The sequence below is a fragment of the Hydra vulgaris genome, chromosome 12 (assembly GCF_038396675.1).
Source record: "Hydra vulgaris chromosome 12, alternate assembly HydraT2T_AEP".
Taxonomy (NCBI): domain Eukaryota; kingdom Metazoa; phylum Cnidaria; class Hydrozoa; order Anthoathecata; family Hydridae; genus Hydra; species Hydra vulgaris.
The window spans coordinates 65280517-65303849 of record NC_088931.1 but is presented as its reverse complement, the minus strand read 5'-3'; the positions used below and the strand labels follow the sequence as shown (position 1 = coordinate 65303849).

Sequence of the window (23333 nt, the reverse complement as noted above, 5' to 3'; positions counted from 1 at the left end):
TTATAGCAAATTTAAATAAAACTAATCGAGTTTTCGAGTAACTTTTTATGAGTGACTTTTTACATTAAATTCGAACTACTGTAATTTATTTTAGTGAATAGATTAGAATACGTTTTAATAATATTCATGCAAGCTTTTGATTTTTTTTTTACTATTATAATTATATTTTTACTATTATAATTTACCAGTTTTTTAAAAAACTTTACTCATAAATTTTTTAAGAACGTCTGACAATTGTAAATGTTTAAAAATCTAAGGGTAATTTTTCCATTTTAAAGTCTTACAATAAAATAACTATTAACTTAAAAAAAGCCCTTAAAATAACTATTTAACTTAAAAATCCAAAAAAACACATCAATTTTGTCTACATTTAAAGCTATTCTGCCCCAGTGCGGCATGAAGCTCCTCGATCTTTTTAATATACATTAAAAGGATAAAAAATAAAAGGAGATAAAGTAAAAAGTTTGACTGAAGCATATAATTGCATCATTTAAAAGATTATCTATAACTTAAAGAATCATGGTTTACAAAATTTTTTTTACCCAATGCCATTTTTTTGTCAAATGTTTATAAAATATTGATCTTTTCTTACATTACTCTTGCTGTTAAAAAACAAACAACCCTTTCTATTCAAAAAGAAAATATATATATATATATATATATATATATATATATATATATATATATATATATATAATGTTTTGGAGAATAAGCTTGCTAATGATAATATAACTAATAAAAATATTTAATTATATAAATTTTGGCAGGGGGTAAAAATTTGAAAAAGACAAAAAGCAATATAAAAGCATAGAATAGTATCATTGTTTCATATTTACAAATTTAATGGAGGTTTAAATATAGAAAAAATGCCATCAAATAGCACATAAAAGAAAAATTGGTCCTGACTAAAAAGTGAATGCTTTATAGGACCGAAAACAAAAAACATTAAATGACGGCCAAACTAACAGCGTTAAACATACGCATCACGCTAATTTAAAAGTCAATATAATAAAATCACGAATTACCTATTCAAAAATTGTAAAAAAAACAATATACAATATTAAACAAAATAGAAATATATAACGGGTTTATTTTGCAATAAAACGCAAACTTGCGCATTCAAAAGTTTTCTATGGTAACAATGTGGATACAAAACTATGGCTTGTGAAATCTGAAAAAGAAAAAAAAAATTCTTTGTAATTAACTTTTTAAAAAAAATCATAAAACACAAAATCATTAAACTCAAAATCTGAAATAACTTTGCAAGTTAAATACCTGGTGTAAATTTTACTATCTTCGTGAACCTCCATTTCATTTTCTTTATAATCGTTTAATTCTTTGCGTATGGATGCCTTATCTTTCGGTGTTAATCTTGTCCAAGGTTTATCAGCTCTGTTATAAAAAGTTTTTAGTAAAAAAATACTGGTATTATGACTTTTTATTACTCACTTGTTTTCATTTTTTTTAACTTATTTATTCAAAATACATTTATTTATTCAAAACAGTGGTTTTTAAACAGCGATGTACTTAAAAGATTGGCCTTAAATTCTAAAAGAATTACACTAATAATGTAGGTTTTTAAAACTGTTAAATTTAAAAAAATCCCTCTTTATCCAAAGATAAAGAAATGACATAACTTCCATAAATATTCTAAATCAATGACTACCTGCGATCGTATTCTTGCACGTCAAATACTTCGACATACTCGTTAAAACCGATAATCTTTTTTTTACGAAGCTCTTTTACTGTAGGTCGACGACTCAGCTAAAAAATTCAAAACCTTTATTTAAATAAAGAAAAATTTCAGTTATTGATAACAATACTTTTTTTAATGACTCAAGAAATTATTTTAAAACAAAAATTCAACGTGCTTTTCTGGACAATCTCTGACGGGTTTCGTTAAATTTCAAATTTGCTTCTTCGCTTGTTTGTGCTACAATAAAAAATAAAGCAATGCATTAAACAATTTTAAGAAAAAATGAAAGAAAATGATCTCAAAATGTTTTATTTTATTTGACTTACCTGATATTAAATTTGAAATTAAAACACAATAAACTTTAAAGGAAAAGGCATTATAATAAAGATGATCGTAGCGATATGATGATAAGTTCATGCCCATCTATGTTTCCTCATCAAAGCATCTTAGGAGGATTGTCTTCCCGCCCAAGTTTTATTTTTACGGAAAAAACTAATCATATATATTTAAAAAAAATCTTTATCGAGAACTCTTTTAAAAAATTGATTTATATCAACATTTAAGAAATCTATTTTATGACATATACACTCTTAATTACAATAAAAAAGCTATTGAAATAAAACGCATGAAATTTTTTTTAAACAAAGAAATACAATTCCAAAAATCACGCCGCTTTCAACTTTAGCACGATAACCAAAATAATATTAGATCGCTTTGAAATTCCTACTTTTATCTCCTTTGTTGTAAATCTTATTTTTCCACCTGATTAAAAATTAATAATGTTCCTTAATGTTTTTATAAGGTGATTTTCATATAGATTGTTTACTATTGACAAAATATGAATTAATAAATCTCCGGCAATTGAAAGATGAATAAAACATGCGCATAAAGGCTATATGAAATTAATTTTTGCTAAATGCGAACTTAACCACCATCATTTTTTTTGCATATTAATGAATTACGTCATCGCTCCATAACGCAAGGATTATTACGGAGAATAATTCTTCATCAATAATTTATTTTAAAATACAATTTAATATCGGTTGTATATTTTAAATAAGCTTGTTGAAATGTTTGAAATAATATTTTCTCATGTTTTAATTAGAAATGAAAAAGCTACACAATTTTTTTTTGAATTAAACAAATAGTTTAAGATTTATAATTCTATAATTCAAAATATTTTTGTGTACTTTTATTTTCAATTGAAAGAAAGAGATGCTAATAATTCCTCGTAGAAATAGATTTATTTTAACAAAAAGAGGTATTTAAAAAAAACAACAACTTCTTTTAATAGAAAGTAAATTCTTGAGATAAAAAAATTATTTGAAAAAAAAAAATTATTTTGATAGAAAAGAAATAACCATCAGTAAAGTGAAGTGTTTTTTATTGACCAAAATCTTTTTTAAATTAATTTAAAAATATCAAAAATAAAGAGGAGTATTTAAAAAAAAAAAAGATTTCTCAAATTTTTTGTTTAAACGAGGTAAAAAATTTACTTGTAAAGTTCTTTTATGAAATAAATTTCTCGAAGAACCTTCATTAAGAAATGTCTCGAAGAACCTTCATTAAGAAATGTCTTGTCAAAATATAAAGAAAAAATAATAACTATTCAAAAAAAAAAAAGGCATTCAAATAATAGCGTAATTTTATACATTTTTGTTATTTAGGACTATCTTTAATTATAAAATTTTAAATGTTAAAACGAGTAACAAGAAGCTAACTCCATCAATAAAACAACAAAAAGAAAACTTGTAGATATGTATCATTTAAAGAACTTTTGTGATTTTTTTTATTATTCAGAAGAATGTCTTAAAATATTTCGACTACAAAAGACTAAAAAATATGTATAGATGAAATTTTTTCAGTAACTTTTGGTAGCACGATGTAATAATAATATTAAAAATAATAGGAAAAAAAATTAAATAAAACAAACATTTTTTTTCTTTAGCTCTTATGACACATTTTTAAAAAATATTGCTTGAAAACTTATTGAAAATAAGTTATTGAAAATATTGAAAAATGTCACAAAAAATGATTTTATCAATATTTGTTAAAAAAAAAATTTATAATTAAAACTTAGGTCATTTATTTTTATTTAAAATAATTATTCTTTCTGAAACCTCTACAAAATATTGGTTCCTTTAAGACCAAGATTAATATACTTTTATAGAAATTTTTTATTTTACTAATATATGGTACCCAGAGTGTAATCAAGGGTCGTGAATAACCCAGGGTCGTTATAGGAAACCTTTTAGGAAAAGTAAATAAAAGCAACGACTTTTTACTTTCAAATCATCTATTTATTATAGAGTTTTTCAATTGGGGGTACCAAAAGATTATAACTATAACATACACATTTATATGTAAATTATGTGTTTTAAATTCAAGTTACTTCACTTCTGTAAAGAGTCATCAAAAATTGTGAGTACAATATAGCAATATATAATTATGAAACTGTATTGAGCTCTTATTCATAATAGACCATCAACAAGGTTATTTTTGGTTGTTGGTTTTTGACTACAAACAAAACAAAACAAACATCAGTTTCTAGAAAAAAGATTATGGCTCTCAAGTTAGAAAGAATGCATCAGGGCAGCAAATGAAGAAAAAAATATCCTCAGATTTAGGAAAAATGAGGTCAGCAATAAATTGCCAACCTTAAATGGTTAAAGGTCGGCAAAAAAAAAAAATTAAACGCAAAGGGATTACCATAAAGCATAGAAACAAGGTTGGCAACTTTTTGCAGGTCTCTTTACTTTTTTAAATATCAGAGACATTTATCTAAACATTTATTATTTTTGTTACTATTCATTAAACTCCTTTGCAACATAATTCCTTTTTTCTATTTTCAACACTATTCATTAAATTCATTTGCAACACTACTCCTCTTTATTGTTTTCAACACTATTTATTAAACTCCTTTGCAACATAATTCCTTTTTTCTATTTTCAACACTATTCATTAAATTCATTTGCAACACTACTCCTCTTTATTGTTTTCAACACTATTTATTAAACTATTTTCTTTAGCTCTTATGACACATTTTTTTTTTGTAAATGATAAAGAAAAGTCTTAAAGAATACAAATTCAAGTAACATGTCTAAGCTGCATTGATTATAAAAAAAAAATTTTTCCTGGAGGTTCAACCAGGGTTCATTAATGCATTAGTAACAGAGGGATCATGAGGGGTGCACAACAGCTTTAAAATTTTTTCTTATATAAATTTGATTAAAATAGACTGACAGAGCATCAATGATTTTGTTCGTAAAGCTACTGATTTTATAGTATAAATTAGTCAGTTACCTAATTAGCACATTATTTAATAAATGATATCAGAAGTTCAGAATGTCTGTATGATACAGTATTAAACTATATACAATATTATCCACAATCAAGTGAAAAAATTTTCTTTGAAAATATATCACACTGGATCAAAATAAAGACTTTTTAAAAGATTTTTAGAAATTTCAAAGTACATAACCTTTTCAATCTCACAAAATTTTAAAAAATATTGCTTGAAAACACTATTTATTAAACTCCTTTGCAACATAATTCCTTTTTTCTATTTTCAACACTATTCATTAAATTCATTTGCAACACTACTCCTCTTTATTGTTTTCAACACTATTTATTAAACTCCTTTGCAACATAATTCCTTTTTTCTATTTTCAACACTATTCATTAAATTCATTTGCAACACTACTCCTCTTTATTGTTTTCAACACTATTTATTAAACTCCTTTGCAACATAATTCCTTTTTTCTATTTTCAACACTATTCATTAAATTCATTTGCAACACTACTCCTCTTTATTGTTTTCAACACTATTTATTAAACTCCTTTGCAACATAATTCCTTTTTTCTATTTTCAACACTATTCATTAAATTCATTTGCAACATTATTCCTTATTCTTTTATTCAACAATCAATAATGCGACAATTTGCTACACTATTCCTTTTTTACAATTTTGACAATCAAATTTTTGCGACACTATTGCGCCACAGCCGCAAAATTAATTTATCAAAGAATGTCGAGAAATGGTCAAGGGTGTCATCATTCATGAGGTTTGGATTTGAGTTTATAATTACTATTCCATTTTTTCAGGGCTAAAATTGTCTAAGAAAAGATAGGTGCAGACATTGCCAAGCTGATTATGGAAAACTTGAAGCAATAAATGTGTCAGTCAAAGATCCTTCAAACAATGATTGTGTCAGTCTCTCACTTTAATCAGAAAATATCTCCTTAGATGATGAGATGAAACTTGTAATGAGTTTTATTGAGGATAACACCAGACTGTTTTTTTGGCTAGCTTTATTAATGAATCACATTGATTGCCTCAGATAAACTACATTCTTATAAAAAGAGGACAAGGAAGAGGAAGACCTTTCATAAAGAAGCCAGGAACACAACATATTTCCATGAAAACAAAGAAAAACATACTCAACATTGCTCTCAATACTCCTATTCAACAGATGAGACAGGCTGCAGAAAATATTTCAAGCTGCAGAAAAGACAACAAATACATTCTTATGGTTCTCAGAAACTTATAGTAAGCCAAATGATAAATAAAGAAATTGAAGCACTTAACCTATAGGAGAAATACAAAACCTTGGCACAAATCTATCAGAATAATGTGGAGGAAGATAAACTTTTTATCTACCAGAAAAATCTTCCAGTAAGTCTTCTAGTCAAGACACCACTAAGATCTATAATTAGTCACGACCAGCTCACCAATCTACTAGTTATTTTCATGATCTCGCAAATCTCTCTGATGTAAATCTCTCTGATCACAAATGATCTTTGTGTTACAATGAAGTCATTGTAACAAAGAAATTTTGCAAGTTTTTACAACATTTTTACAAATTAAAAACAAAAACAAAAAATTATTTTATGAAGAAAACTTTTTTCACTACGAGCCCCATGAAAATTATGCCAACTCATAAACAAATTCTAAAAAATAGCAACAATTAAATAAACAAACAAAAAAAACTGACATGAAAGTAAATAGAGGGTTTGTGACTAGAATTTCCAAAAAAATGTTATTTATTACTACTATTTTCTTCATATTGTGAAAAATGATGTTTTAAAAGTTACTTTTGTTCAAAAAACACATACATTGCAAAAATATGCATTTTTTTAAATTGTGAAAACTTCACTATTTTTTTATATAAATATTTTTAAATGATTTTAAAAACTTTTATATAAAAAAATACTTTCAGAGATAATCTCATAAGTTGCATACATTTGTGTTTAACAGCTACAGCTCTTACAAAAATACAGTGAGCACAATGCTAACATAACTAAAGAACTTACATTAGATTGTATTAATATTATCATGTAGAGAAAGATTTCAATACAATCTTTTAACTTATTAAATTAACATAAGCAAACCAATAACTAAAAATAATTAAAAAAAAAAAATTATATATATATAAACATACTCTTTAGTATATTTTTATCCTCAAGTTCTTCCTTTGTAGGACGTTGACTCAAACTTCTAAAATATAAATAAAATATGTTGAGAATAATTTAAAATTTGGTTTAATATACTAAAATATTCACACAACAAACTTTTTATTTTGCCAAGAGAAGAAAGATCTCTTTAATACAAAGTAAACATTAGTTTGATTTATTGATTTATTTGGTACTTATCAATTACTTTTAAATTATCAATAAATGTACAGCACAAGGTCTAACCAATTGATGATTAACTAATATTTGAACTTCTCCAACTTTAAACTTTTACAAATTAAAATTCTACACTAAGATACATGATAATGAGAGATTTCACAATTCACAACATTAAGTGAAACAAATGATCATATTAAAATGAGAACACTTATTGTACATAGGAGTTCTCATTTTAATGTGATGCAATAAAAACATCAACCTCATTGGCAAGACTAAAAACTCAAATTTTAACACTTTATTGGCTATTTGAACACCCATCTACATTTATAATAAAAGGCTAGACTGCAAAGAGGTTATGTAGTTTGATCTCTTCCCCAAGGCCATGAAATACTTTTGTAACAAGACTTATATCAAGAGAAATACAAAATCAGATCTCTTATGGACACAAAATCAGAAATCTTATTAATAAAAACAAGAGTTCCCAAAATAATCTTTGTGGCAAACATTTCAGCTTTCAAACCAAGTTGGATTGTTTCAAACTAAGTTAAATATGCTTTTTAATATAGCCTAACTTAACTAACCTAATGTTGTACAGGAAATAAAAAAATCAGGATGGGTTTCAATTAGGAAAGCTTTCTGTCTAGAAAAAAATAAATAAATGTGAGAAAAGAAAAAAGGAAAAAAATTGACATTCAATTTTATTTAAGCCAAAAATGCCAGAAAAGCAACTATAAGGTCATAAATCAAAAATGCAAGAAGCAAGATATCAATATAAAACACAATTCACTCATCAATAAAAAGAATCAACTAAGATTAAAACTTCTAACGACAACTAATCGAATTATGAGAAAAATTCTTCTTTCAAAACTTCTAACGACAACTAATCGAATTATGAGAAAAATTCTTCTTTCAAAACTTCTAACGACAACTAATCGAATTATGAGAAAAATTCTTCTTTCAAAACTTCTAACGACAACTAATCGAATTATGAGAAAAATTCTTCTTTCAAAACTTCTAACGACAACTAATCGAATTATGAGAAAAATTCTTCTTTCAAAACTTCTAAAGACAACCAATTGAATGATGATGAGAAAAATAAAAAATTGTCAGTTAAAGAAATATCTGATCATGCCAACATTAAATTCAAAAAACTTATGAGTCTTCTATAAACAAATAAACTAAATATATCACTCTAATCAAGACACTGCTAACATCTACAAATAGTCAAGGCAGCTCAACAATCTCTTAGTTATTTCTATGATCTCACAAAAACTCTGTGCTTCAATGAAGTCACTGTTACACAGAGATTTTGCAATTCTGTCAGACAAATACCCAGATCAAAATCTTATTAAATCTTGTTAATGCTGAACTACTAAAGGAGTGCTAAGAATGACAAAAGTAACACAGAATCTTCCATTATTTTTTGCTTTTTATTGGGATGATAAATTGTTGCAAGATACTCTTAATTTGCAGTGAACAACTAGTTGTTCTTGTTCCAATGCACCAGAATACAGTAAAGAAAAGTTACTTGGTGTTTTAACTCTTACCGGTTCTATTCAAGGATAGAACACAAATTGATGTCACCTTAGATCTCTTGAAAGTTTGGAATCTGAGAGATAGCATTGGTGTTAAATATTAGCAACAGCAGCATCCACAAGTGTGCTGACAAACTAATTGAAGAAAACTAGGGCTGCAAAGTTTTTAATCTAGCTTATCAACACCACAATTGTTTAGAAACAGTTGTTAAGCAACATTTTTGGACCAAAGAACAAGTTATTTGGAAAACTTCAAGATGCCTGGCTAACTGTTAAAAAACAGAATAAAATCAAATGAAAGTTTTAAACTGCTTTTTTATTAAAAAAAAGTCCTCTTATGACTTTATTATTGGTTTCATTAAAAATTTCAAGCAAGTGCTTGAAAAAGAAAAATTTGATATACTAATACAAGACGATGTGTGATGACAAGATTATGGCATTCCACATGGTATTCATTTTCTAAAACCTGGAGCCATTTATCAAACTGCTTGAATGGCTTGTAACTGTATGCTGGGAAAAAAATGGCATCCACGCAACTTTGACTACTTGATAAGGATTTAGATTTACTCTTCAGCATTTTTTCTGTAAAAAACTTAACCAGTCAATCTATAGCCAGAAGAGCCAGATTTTATTGAATGTGAAAATTTTTTTGTACAGTTAACAAGGTCAAAAGCTGATTTTTGGGTTTTTCTTCATCATTTTTCATTTAATCCACACAAAAAAGAATAGTTGCTGCAAAGTGTTCCAGACAAAGAGTATAGTTGCTGCAAATTGTTCCAGACGCAAAGATTTTTTGATGCAAAACTTTTGAACGTTTAAGTTTTGAATTTTAATTGATTTTTTTGAATTTTTAATAATAGTCATTAATAAATAGAATTTAATTTAAGCCTTCCCAATCAAAGATAGTGAAAATGTTTAGTTTAATTATACTTGATATAAAGGTATTTTATTTTCAAGCATTAAAAGTTTGGAATTTTTATTGAAGTGTTGGAAGTTTTTTATTATATGCACTTATATGTAATTCAGTATAGAAGTCCTAGTTAACCAAAGTTTTTTGTCTAAGTGACCCCCAAAACAGCACGAGTTAGCGAATGGTCCAACTTAATCAGGGTAGAACTTAGGTGGATGATTTTATAGTAAGTTGATAGAAAAGTGGAATTGAAAATTCGCCCAACTTATCCAGGGTCCGAGTTAGCAGGATTCTACTGTAAAACAAACATATTTCAATATTATGCTTGACCTTTGAACTTAAAGCATAAACTTTTAGGAATTACATGAGTGATTTTGCTTAAGTAACATAGAGATTTTTTGTATATTAAATATATTTTTCTATGATTATTTATTTTCTTATTTTGCAAAATTATTCCTATAATGTAAAAATGTAGTATGATTCTTTTCTGTGTACGCCTCATTTCTGTTTATGTTTCATTTATGCAGATGATTTGTATAATAACTCATATTAGAATGGATTATTTTGGATAAATTTAACCACATATTAACATTTAAATACAAGCCTCATAAAGTTTGTATTTGTTGCTGTAGCAACACAAGTACAGCTTTTACCTTTTTTTTTGAAAACTAATAACACCATCATTACACAAAATGCAAAATTGTCAACACAAATACAAAAACACTTTTAAAATAATAGTGCAAAATTTGCATACCTTGTTAGCTTGTTTCCAACTTTATCCCTTATTGAATATTTTTCATCTTGCGAAGTAGCTTTAGAAAAACAACATCTGCATTAAATTTCTATCATTTTGAATAGGCAAAATATATTAAGACATACTGACTTATATGCATATAATTATATACAAGGGATGAACTAACTCATTGCAGAAAAAACAACAAATGTTCTTTCATAAGACTCTTGCAACGATTATGTTTTAAATATTATTTGTAAAAAACAGATGTTCATTCAGGTAATACGAATACAGGATAAAAATACTTATTGTTATTATTTAAAAATTTAAAACAATAGAAATGAGCTAAATAAAAACTTGTTACTACTTCAATCAACTTCAAAAGCGCATACAAATTTCAAAATCATAATTTTGTGAAAAAAATTATTACTTTAAATTTCACTGCCTAAAAAGTTACATTTTTAACTAAAAATAAAAATACCCATTATTAAAATAGAAAATTTTATTAAAATTTTTTTTTCTTAATGTTTTTTATAAAATGATTATTTTGAAATTTTTATAGAACTTCGCTTCTTTTAAGACCCAACATTTTATACTTTTGAAAAGCTTTTTTTTAATATTAGGGACCCGTCTGATGTTCAAGGGTTTTGAGGGACACCTAAAAATATTTTTTTCTTTCAAAAATTTTTTGGTAATGGTAATATATATATATATATATATATATATATATATATATATATATATATTCATATACATGTATATACATATATATATATATATATAAATATATATATATATATATATATATATATATATATATATATATATATATATATATATATATATATATATATATATATACATACATAAAACATGATTAGACTAGCACTGTGATGTCATACTGAATTGGGGACTTCAGTACATACATCTTATACCCTGCTGCCGCAATGGAGTGTTGCTACATTGACTGAAGGTTTGACATAGAGCAACAATCTTTCCTATAATTATTCTTCATTTTTTTCTGAAAAAGCAGTACGTTATAAAGATAAACAAAATTAATAGGCTTTGATTTTAACTATTTAATTGCTCAATAAAACTTAAAATAAACTTTAAATAAATGCAAAGCATCTATTTTGCAATACTTTTGGTTTTCACAACAACAATGGCTACAAAATAATGTAATGGTAAAAATTTTATGTAAAATTCTTATATACTATTCTATACAAAAGAAACTCGAATATTTCCATATTGCCTTACCATTTTCTCCTAAATTCGATTCATAAATGTTTTTAGACATTTACAAACTGCGTGGAGGCCACATGTGCCAATATCTATTAATGATGTACTCATAAGTCCTCGTTTACAAGTTTTTACAACTTCTAATTGAGATTATAACTATTTGATGATATTTGAACCAATAACTTTATGAATATATATAAAAGGATTCTAGATATCCAGTAAAAATCTATTTTATTTGTTGTTCCAGAATTGTACTATTTAACCCATTTCATAATAAGCATTTAACATTCTTGCAGAGTTCAGATCTAATCAAAAGATATCACAATGACAGATAATGATACTTCAATACAACAATTTAAGAAAGTAGTGTGCACTACAATATTTTGAAATATACATATACTGTGTTTCACAAAATTACTACAAGTGGATATAATTACTACAAGTAGATATGATTACTACAAATAGATATGATTACTACAAGTAGATATGATTACTACAAGTAGATATGATTACTACAAGTAGATATGATAAATAATAATCATAAACTTGCACAAGATTTTGATAAACTACATGTAATATTTGAACAGAATTTATTTCAGGTATTATTTATTTTTGTTTATTAATAAATAATTCAACAAAATAAACTAAAAATCTAAGAGAACTAAATTTAATATCATTGTTGGCAAAAATTAAAACTTTTTAAAGGTACTGAATTATTATTTTAAATCAGTGTACAGTAAACCATAATAACTAAAATAACGGTCAAAATATTTTTTATTAGTTAGTATAGTAGTCCATGTTTGTCATCAAAAACAATTTTTTTTAAAGCTAGACCAGTATTATAATTTTCTCTTTAAATATATCTTAACTAGATAATTTGTTGCTATAATTTCATTTATAAAAATAGTTGTATTTTATTTGTATATAATATTTTTTAGAAATCCTTTAAGAAAAATTAAACAAAATTATATTGCATTGTTTTAAAGCTTTTTTAACTGATATTTTTTAACTTAACATAACGTGGTCTAATAAAAATTTCTTTTTAACCTGTTCATTTCTGATGCTATTCAATTCCATTTAATGTATTTAATGTTTTTTTATTCTTTTTAAATTTACATCAAAATTTTACATATACGTGTATTTATATATAAACATTGATAATCTTAAACTTTAAAAGCAACATACTTGGTTGATTATGATAAATGCAAATAAATGTGGTTAAATAATAATATAAAATAATATTGCTTTTTTATAACAACCCACAAAAAATATAGTTATAGAAATCATTATCATGACTAGTTATAAATGGAAAACATTGTTAAAACAGAATGCTATAAAGTGTTTCCAATTATAATCTCTAATAACTTGAATTTAATCGATAACAAATTTCGATTTCAACAACATGTTTAATGCACATTAAGAAGATGTTACTCACCACACTTGCCAAATAATTTATATTGTTATTTATTAAAGATACTCATTAAAGGTAAGTCCCTCATTAAAAAAATTGACATGCAAGCCATTTTTGTTTGTTTTTTGAAGTATTTTTATAAGCTTTTCATGGGTTTTTTGTAAGCTACTTTTGTGAGTTACTTACTGCTTGTCTAGCTTGTTAGTTTAATTTTATAACACAATCTTGAAATCTGATTTTATTTTTATTAATTTCTTTTGTTCAAGTCAAGATTTTTTTTTTATTTATTTATATATTTGTTAAACACCCACTATATATTACAAGTAAGGTGAATAAAAAGTTTCAAAAAAAATCTCTAGGATCTAGGAATTTTATTTTCAAGAACATCCTTGAAGATTGTTCTTTGTTCTTTTGAGTTCCAGTACTCAACTGCACATTTTAAGATTTTAAGATCCGTTTTAGGAATTATATTTTTTAAACCAGTAATTTTTATTTTTTCTTTGTGTTGCATTAGTTTCTCTATATTTAATTTATGACTATTGCACAGAGCCTTGACGCTATCTACAAAAGGTCGTGGACCTGATTCGTTGTTCAACTGCGACTTAAGAATATCGAATGTCATTTTATTTTTCAACAGGCGAATAAATAAGTTTATCTTATTTTGTTGCGTAATTATAGATATATCTTCAATACAAAATAGGGGATGTATATAATTTTTACTATGTTTTGAAACGTTTAGTAGTGACTTCAGTGCAATTCTTCCTACTATATCAAGCTTTTGCAATAACATTTCTTTATGGTCGCAAAGCTAAAGACCATACGTTAGTGTTGGAACATCTAAAGTTTTATATAACTGGACAATAGAGTTTGGGTGAACAAAACGAATTCCAGCTTGAATTAAAGACTGTATTACTGCCCGGAAATGGGATATTCAGTTATCAATGTTTAAACGATTAAGTGAGGCAATTGGTGAATATTTTGTGTCCCATATAAAGCCTAGATGAGTAAGTTTATTGTCTAGTTTTATTTTTTGGTGGTTGAGTGTTATCGTGCATTTTTTAATTTGATGTTTTCCGGTGACCATAAACTCGGTTTTGTCAGCATTCAATTTTATGCAATTTTTTTGTGTGTAAATGTTACAGATATTAATTAGCTTTTGCAGGCCAGAGAGGGTGGAACTAAGAAGTATAATGTCATCAGCATATGCTACAACACCCGTGTAGTTTCCATTTATTGATGTTCCTACGACACTTTCATTTTGTAAAGTTTCTAGTAGGTTTTGAGTGTAAAGATTGTACAAATGAGGCGAGAGAATCGATCCCTGTCTCACTCCATGCGTTAGATAGAATGGAGATGATTTGCAACCTAGATAAGACACAGAAGCACTACTTTCCCTGTATAATGATGATATTGTATTAACAATAAACAGTGGTAATTTTTTATTATTGTACAGTTTCTCAAAAAGAATGTCCCAGTTGCAGCTTTCAAAAGCTTTTTCAGCATCGAGGGAACAGAGATAAACAGGTGAGTTGTTGTTGTTGTAGTGTTTAATTGTTTCACTAATAACAAATTCGGCGTGTAGGGTTGAGCTATTTTTGGTGAAACTGAATTGAAGAGGATGAGCTTCTTTTAGATCTGGACAGATTATTAGGATTATATATTCGATTAGTTTTGTGAAGATTGGAATGATGCTGATACCACGGTAGTTATTTGGATCAGTTAATGATTTTTTATAAGATTTAGCAAGTGGTATTATAAGTGATGTAGACATCGACTTTGGCGTTTGACCATGATTAAGAGAAAATGTGAAGAATTTTTTTAGCCATTCTATTAGGGCTTCACAACGCAAATATTTTAAATGTTCTGCAGAGATTCCAAATGCATCTTTGGTTTTGTTTAATTTTGGGCAAGAGATAGCCGTTCTTATAAATTCATCTGATATTATTACAAAGTCAAATTTTGTACAAGGTGGAACTTGAAAACTCGTCGCGGTATGCGTTATAGATTTAGTGTTCAACCGTTTTTCGAAACTATCGCCGAATTCTCTTGTGATTGACTCCTTGTCCTTTTTATCATTTATTGTAAATAATTTTGAGTTTGCATCAGTCTGTATATTTCTAAAAGTATTCCAGAAGTTTTTTGGATTGGTATTTTTTAACATCTCGATTTTTATGTATTTTTTGTAAAGGTTATAGTTTTGTGCTTTCTTAACAGCGTTTCAGAAATTTTTTCGTGCCATTAGGTATTGGTAAAAAATGTGCAAACTTAAATCTTTTACGAAACCCGTGTCACACCATTTCTTAAAATGAAATGTAAGAACTTTTTTACTCCTATTTAACTCGGGAGTCCACCAAGATTTCGAATATAATGGTTGTTTTTTCTCAGATAAGTGTTGGCTAAGAGCCTCAGATGCACTTTTTGTAATCAAGTTATAGATTTTGATAAGTTCTTTATCGTAATTGTTATTTGTAAGGCTAAGACTTTTAATATTATTATTTACGAAATCATTATATAATTGTATAAAACGTTGATTATTCCAAGCATAATTTGGAATGCTAATTTTGTCTGTCATTTTGTGAATATTCTCTTTGAGAGATCTTCCAATGAGTTCAATTACAATTGATACTGGCAAATGATCACTCATATTCTGAGGTGAAAAGGGGGCAACAAAACAGTTGTAATACCTAAGAGAAGTGTTTTTTGAGATAGCTATGTGATCAATATATGATGCATTTGGTAGTGTATTATGTTGATATGTTATCTTATGGCCTGAACCTTTAATTACGTCCACTAGTTCAAACTCACTCGATTTTATAAATTCTGATAGAGCCGAGAAGTAATTATTTTTTGTGGGACTTGATCTTTCTAGTAAATCGTATATTTCGAGAGGAAAAGATTGAAAATCATCAAATACAATTACTTCGCCGACACCCTCATAATTATTAACAAGGCCTTTAATTATATCTAATTGATTTGTGTATTCATCTAATGATGTTTGATTATTCCGCGATGAAGTTAGATAAATACCAATTATAACAATGCTAGTATTATTTTTAACAAGATTTATAGCAAGAATATGATCATCTTCATATAAAATAATGACATTTTGAAACATATGTTTCCGAACCAGAAACGCATTTTCGCCAAACAGCCGACCTTGCTCGCGTTTATTTGCCTGGTGGAAGTACGAAGAATGGGTGTTTTTGCAAATATTTTTGATTATTGAATGTTCAAGTTTTGATATCCAATGTTCGCATATAAAAGTAATATCATGGGAAGTTATCAAGGATTCAGTGTATTCAATGTTTGATTTAAGCCCATGACAATTAAAAGTACATAATTTTATGGGAAATTTATTTTTCTTTAATACGCTGTCGGAAGCCATTTTGATTTATAGAAATTTTGCTGGTTGCCGTTGTTTTCCAGATTTTGGGCTAAGTTAGAACTTAAGCGCTTTTTTCGAAATGGTTTGACTATTATATTGTTATCCCATAGAGAAGGGTTAAATACTTTATTTTTTTCTGTGTTATTTATGGTAACTATATACGATCTGTTATACTCGTTTTCTTTATTTAAACATACCGAAAACGGGGTAATTCCTATTTCTGTCTCCATATAGATTTTAAAAAGCTCTTCATTAATATGGTTGCTTATGCCTCCAACAAAAATTTCAAATTTACGAACAATTCTTTCGCCAGCAATTGTTTTGTTTTCCGAAATTTTTGTGCCAAAAATGGCCTCTGACACCCTATGTTTTTTCATTATAGGCAAATTTTTTCGTTTTTTGAATTGACTTTTTCTACCAACTAAAATAAACTTATTATTGTTTGTTTTTGGTGATGCTAGAATAATATCTGAATTTAAATTTTTTGTTTTTTCCATTGGTACTTGCGGTTGATTTTATTTGAGCTACGACATTTTGTCATGCTGTTAGAATTTTTTTTGCTTAAAATTAATTTGTTAGAATGGGTCTTCCATTAAGTACATAAGAAAGTATAGGAGAGGGAGAAAGTTTACTTAAAAAATATACAAATACGTAAAAGGGGAGTGGGTGTTTAAAACAGTAAGTACGTACGCGGTTTGACAATCTCTCATACTCTATTTCTCCTTAAAATTGATTTCTTTTTAATTTATTTTTTAACAAAAGCATTGAATCTCCTGAGTTTAAAAAATTAATATTATGTTATGTAACAGAGAAATGTCAAATTAAGTATAAATTATTTTATTTTTAAATGTTTTGAAAAGTTTTAGGTTAGGAAGGGCAGGCCTTGTTAAGAAGCGTTACGCAGCTCGCATTTTGCTTGCGAAAAGGCGATTTGCCTACGCGTTCAGCAGTTTTGCGCTACGCAAAAACTTATATCTTTTAGAATATTTAAATTACCTTTAGATTGTCGTTAACGTGACGTTTATTCAGAAGAAATAAAGTCGTAAGTAAAAGCATTTAACCGCAATTGTAAACTAATAGATTTTTTGTTAAAGAAATAGTTTGTTAAATAATTTTTTTGTTGTTGTTAAAAATTAGTTAAAAAAAAATTAAGTGTTTTAAGTTTTATCTTAAGGAATTAAAAATATAAATTTCTTTTAAATATAAAATTTATTTTTAGTCATAATAGTTTAAAAAATGCACGATTTATTTTGATGTAAATATTTTATTAATAAGATATTTTGTTTATTGTTAATTCAATAATGTAAAGTTTTAATGACGTTCGTTTAATTTATGAAAATAAATTATGATCACGAATATGTTATCAGTAACTGATAAACAACAACAAAAAACTCTTTCTTGTTTAAAAACATTATTAAAATGAGTTCACAAATTAAATAAGAAAAAATTTATTAACAGTTAATAAAATAACCAAAAACCAACTGTAAAATCATAAGAAAATAAACAAACATTATTTTACGTTTCATGAAAAAATATTTTTTTCAAAATAAAATTTAGTTCATATTTGAAAAAAATAATAAAAATGATTTTTTAAATAAGAACTTAGATTTTATTTGTGAAAAAAACAAACCATTTGTATGATTTTTAACGCGTTTACAAAATAACTTTAATTACAATGCGGTACTTGAAAAGACGCGAGTGACGCAATATAACTTCTAACGATGCAAAATATATTTGATGAGTTGAGTTACTTACAAATGCGTTACGCGTTTTCGCTATGCAGCGAAATCTCGTAACAAGGCCTGGGAGGGAGTCATTATCAGCATACATGTGCATACATTAAGGAAGAAGGGGGTGTTAAATCTTTGGTTTTACTGCATACATACTCTATGGATGCTCTCAAACAGTTTCAGGTATCTAAACTGTTACAGAGATTTTTCATTATGCATTTAAAAAAAAAAATTGGCATTAACATAACAGACTGAAAACCAATGACATGAGACACAATTTGCCATAATAATATAACTCCTAGTTCAAAAAACATAATAAGTTACTTCTGGTTCAGAAAACATAATATACCCCTGGTTCAAAAAAAGTTGTTTGTGTTACCACTGATTAAGAAAATTCACACAGGTTTCAATTCTTTTTTCATCAAAAGTAAAAAAACTAAAAAAATGCTAAATATCTTTTAAAAGAACTTTCCACCAACGGATAAACATTTTCTTATGTAGAACTTAATTCTAAATTAAACTGTAACACGCAGAAACCCAGCCAATGTTTGCTATGATAATAAAGAAAAATCCTAAAAATTAAAAGATGCAAAAATGCAAAGACTAACCCCCACTTATATAATAATAAAAAAACTAGTTTAGACTTCTTTCAAAAAATAGCCACTATCTTATCAAGAGTTAGCATGATAACCATCCACAAAGTGGTAACATTTATAAAAGGAAATTTAATTTTGAACTGCTCTAGCAAACACTGCTGATTTAAATCCGCTACCATGTTAGTACTTAAAATGGACTTTTAAAGATTATTTTGTTATCTTAGCAAGCATTGTAAGTTAACTTTTGTCACATTGTCTTAGGAATAGATATAGAACATTTGAAAAAGTTTTAAACTTTTAAAATAATTTCAAAAATATCTCCATATTAGCAAGCAAATTCCAAACCAATACCAAACCTCACCAAATAAACAAGATTGGAAACAAGTAGACAAGGAGATGTAAACATTCTACTTTAATGCTCTTCCATGGTGCTCTGTGACAAGACTGTTTGTTCTTCTTAGAGCACCTTGTGAATTAAAAAAAAAAAATTGAGTCCTGGAGTCCTAACATCTTCATGGACTCCCAAGACTTCAGGCAAAAATAGGGACTCTGCATCCAGATTGGAATTTTAAAAAAACCACAAATTTTTTCAACAATTTAATGGTTTCAGCACATAAAACCAATATTAACTAAATGTAATCAAGAACACTATAGAAAAATAACTCACAAAAGAATTCTATTATGAAAAAAAAAAATTAAAAAAAAAACTTTAAAAAAAAAAGTTTTCAAGTTAGTTACATAAATTTTTATTTATGATGGAGAGACTTTGACATTTTAATGTAATGCATTTATGGTGGAGAGACTTATGCTTTGACATTTTTTTATGTAATGCATTTATTAATAAAATAGTTTTTTGTTTACACTTTAGAGGAAAGAAAAAAAAAAAAGGTTTCTTACAGTAAAAAAATTGCTAAACTATTTTACCTTTCAAAATTAATAAACAGGGGAGGAATAGGAGGGTCTTATTAAGTTGGGGAAGGAGGGGTCTTAAAAAGGAGGGGTCTTAAAAAAACTAAAAAAATGAAAGAATGGAAGCTTTTTTATTTTTTTAAAACCTGTTGCTATTAAGTTGAGTTAGTAACTCAAATCGAAATCTTTAAGATCTATCCTGTATAAAAGAAAATATGAGCAAAAAGTAACAATTAAAAATGTGCAATAGAATGTTATTCAACTTGATTTGCCCCAAACAGCAATCAAATGTTGCTGGTTCTTGGTATATTAGAGATTTTTGACTTTTTGATTATTTAGCAGTGAATCCTTGCTTGATTGATAAGTAACAAAACCTGATTAAGTATGATATGAATTTAAACAACTATTAGAAATCTTGATATTATTTTGCTCAAATGAGCCTTAAAGCTGCTTTGCTGGATTTTTTTTAATTTTGCATGCATAAATTAATCAAAATAATGCAGATGCCATTTTTTTTTTACTTTATTCACCTCCGAGGCCGAGAGGGCCATTGCAGTCAAGAGGGCTACTATATTATGGTTACAACCCTCTATCAACTCTTTAACTATAAAATACAAACATTGATGAACAAGGTCACTGCACAGAGAAACAACTTGAGCATGGTTCTACCAAGGATGTGGTAAAACCATGTCTCTGGTGGTAGTGATATCTGGCTTATGAAGCAAGTGCTCTACCACTGCACCATTACCGCAAATTATGGCAAATATAAAATCTGTTTAAAATGCAAAAAAAGGGCACAATACACTTTGTTACCTGAATTTATTTTACAAACCTCAAGACACATTTTTCAAACTAAGAAGTCAGTAAAATTTGTAAATGATTTTAATACTTTTCATGCCACTGAGTGTGAGTGACCAATTTTAAAGAGCTAGTTTCTTTAGAAACTGGCTCTTTAAAATTGGTCCAAAGGTTTTTAATGAGGTTTGAGATCTGGTGACTGTGTAGGCTAATCCATAACTTCAATCCTCTCCTCTACAAACCAGTTTTTTACCCTATGGATGGTATTTTTTGGGTCATTATCTTGCGTGAAGACCCATTTTAACAGCACATCTTCTTCTGCATAAGGCAACAGGTGTTTTGTAAAATTTACAGATAAATGTTGGTCCATAATTCCATTAATATCATAGATGGGCTCTACGCCATAATAGAAAAAACAACTCCAAATATTTATTTTTGATCCATCATGTTTAACAGCTTTTATAGTGTATAGTGGTTTGTAGCCAGAGTTAATTGACCTTCTTACGTATACCCTGTGTCCACTTGAATTAAATAAAACAATATCGTTTTCATTATACTACAAAACATTTAGCCATTTTGAAGCAGGTCAATCTTCATGTACATTTACAAAACGCTTACTAGCATAATTCGTCTTTTTTTCAAAAGGGGAACTTTTCTTGGACTTCTAGCAAATAATTTGCATTCTAATAACCAATTATGTACTGTTCTGTTAAAAACTCTTAAATTTAAATCATCTTTAATTTGACAGGACACAAAAAGATTAGCAACAGCAGCATATTTTATTAATCAGTCTGTATGCTTAGTTGTTTCTCTTTTTCAACCCCTTGATGAACTTTTTTCCATTTTTTTTTTCCATTTCTAATCATTATAGGTGAGCAAAGTGTCTTTAAAATAAAGTCATATGTTTTTCCCTCTTAAAAATTGCTTGTTTAGATTTTACAATAAGTTTTCTTTTTTCTTTGCAACAATGCTCCTTAAAGCCCATATTTTCTGTCTAAACCAAGTCAAATTTCTTAGTTACTAAGGATATTTCATTAAATTGACACTAATAGTAATCTTACTTTTGATAAATGTCAATAAAGTCTAAGCAACAAAAAGCTAATGCAAATAAAACAACAGGAAAAAACTGATATGTTTTTTAAGAAAAAAGACCTAAATATAAAACTCATGGGAATCCCAAAGTAATTAGAGCAATGCTACCCATGGTGTAGCTCAGAATGCCACCAATTAGTGTTATAATTTCATTATTCAGTTTTATTATTATAAATAACTATTTTGCTAAACACTACTATTATTTTGTCCGCAACTGTGCATTTAACATATTTTTAAAAACAGGAATGTGCAATATATTTTAGTATTAATAAAATCTACAATATATTAAAATAAAAAAATCTTAATATATTGTATATTTTCATTTTTAAATATTTTTTTATCCTTTATTAAATTATTTTGATTGCTTAAAGTAACCAGGATGCATAATTAATTTATGTGTTGTTAATGCAACTACCAATGCATTAACAAAACCAAAAAAAAACAACCCTGGAGTATTCAAAAAAATTAAATCCGTTTTTCAATCACAAAAAAATTATTGATAAAATAATTCCTTACATATACAATAAAAGAGTTAAATAAAGTTTTTAAAAGCGATAAAAATAAAGCTGTTGTCAAAATTACAAGTAAACCAATATCCTTATTGTCAATGTACCGAAAGATAAGATGAACTATTACCAGCCACTTAACCTCACTGAAAATAGGTTTCTTAAAAACAAACTAGCGATCAAAGTTAAATTTAATGATAACACTGATAAACAAATAAAATTTTATTGTACATATCTTGTTAACTAGATGGTTTTTTAAAACAAATTAAATATGCTGATTTCAAATATGCAAACCATTTTTCACCATCACGTCAAGTTGTAAAGATATTTGGGTTCAAATCTTTAGTATTTAAGGTAAAGTTCCTAATATTGTTGAAAAAAAAGTTATTCAAAAGTATGTCAACCTGGGTCTCAAAAGAAGCGTATTTTCATAGAGATTTTAGAAATGATAAATATTTTTACTTAAAATTTATTGACAAAAAAAATTATGTGAAAAAATGCTAATGACTTTTAAAAAAATTTTAGCAAAATGTTTCTCAGCAATAATACAAAAAGTACTTATTTTTATTACAAACAAATACCATTTTTAAAATCTCTATTAAAATACGCTTCTTTTGAGACCTTTTTTCGACAATATTAGGGACTTTACCTTAAATACTAAAGATTTGAACCCAAATATCTTTACAACTTGATGTGATGGTGAAAAATGGTTTGCATATTTGAAATCACCATATTTAATTTGTTTTAAAAAACCACCTAGTTAACAAGATATGCACAATAAAATTTTATTTGTTTATCAGTGTAATCAAGTCAAATTTGATTTATTAATTTAGTATTTTAATATTATTCAATTTATTAAAGTTCATACTAATTTTATTATTAATTTTTACAATGATGTAAATTTTAAGACATTACCATTATCCAAAAATAGAGAACTTTGATTACAGATAGAGTTCACTAAACCTATTCAATGAGAGGTAAAACATAGATAGCATTTTATGTAATACTAATGACACATGTAATCTTTTGAGGGATACTAATGAAATCACTGTCATGTAATACTAATGACACATGTAATCTTTTGAGGGATAATAATGAAACCACTGTTATTAATGTTAAATATAATGTTTAGAGAGATACTAATGAAATCACTATTATTTA

The 23333-nt window shown here is 26.8% G+C and overlaps 1 protein-coding gene across 4 annotated transcripts in view; it reads right to left on the bottom strand.

Annotated features, from left to right (window-relative positions):
* Positions 1-800: 800 nt before the first annotated feature.
* The window catches only part of LOC100200061 (phosphatase and actin regulator 3), a 63413-nt gene continuing 40880 nt past the window's right edge, over positions 801-23333 (bottom strand). For all 4 annotated transcript variants that reach the window (XM_065814135.1, XM_065814136.1, XM_065814133.1 and 1 more), the window contains 6 exons: positions 10528-10585; positions 7139-7194; positions 1872-1933; positions 1667-1764; positions 1276-1392; positions 801-1171 (listed from right to left, as the gene is read on the bottom strand). In XM_065814135.1, the coding sequence (XP_065670207.1) occupies positions 1156-1171; positions 1276-1392; positions 1667-1764; positions 1872-1933; positions 7139-7194; positions 10528-10585 (407 nt within the window). In that variant the 3' untranslated portion in view covers positions 801-1155. The remainder of the gene's footprint in view (positions 1172-1275; positions 1393-1666; positions 1765-1871; positions 1934-7138; positions 7195-10527; positions 10586-23333) is intronic.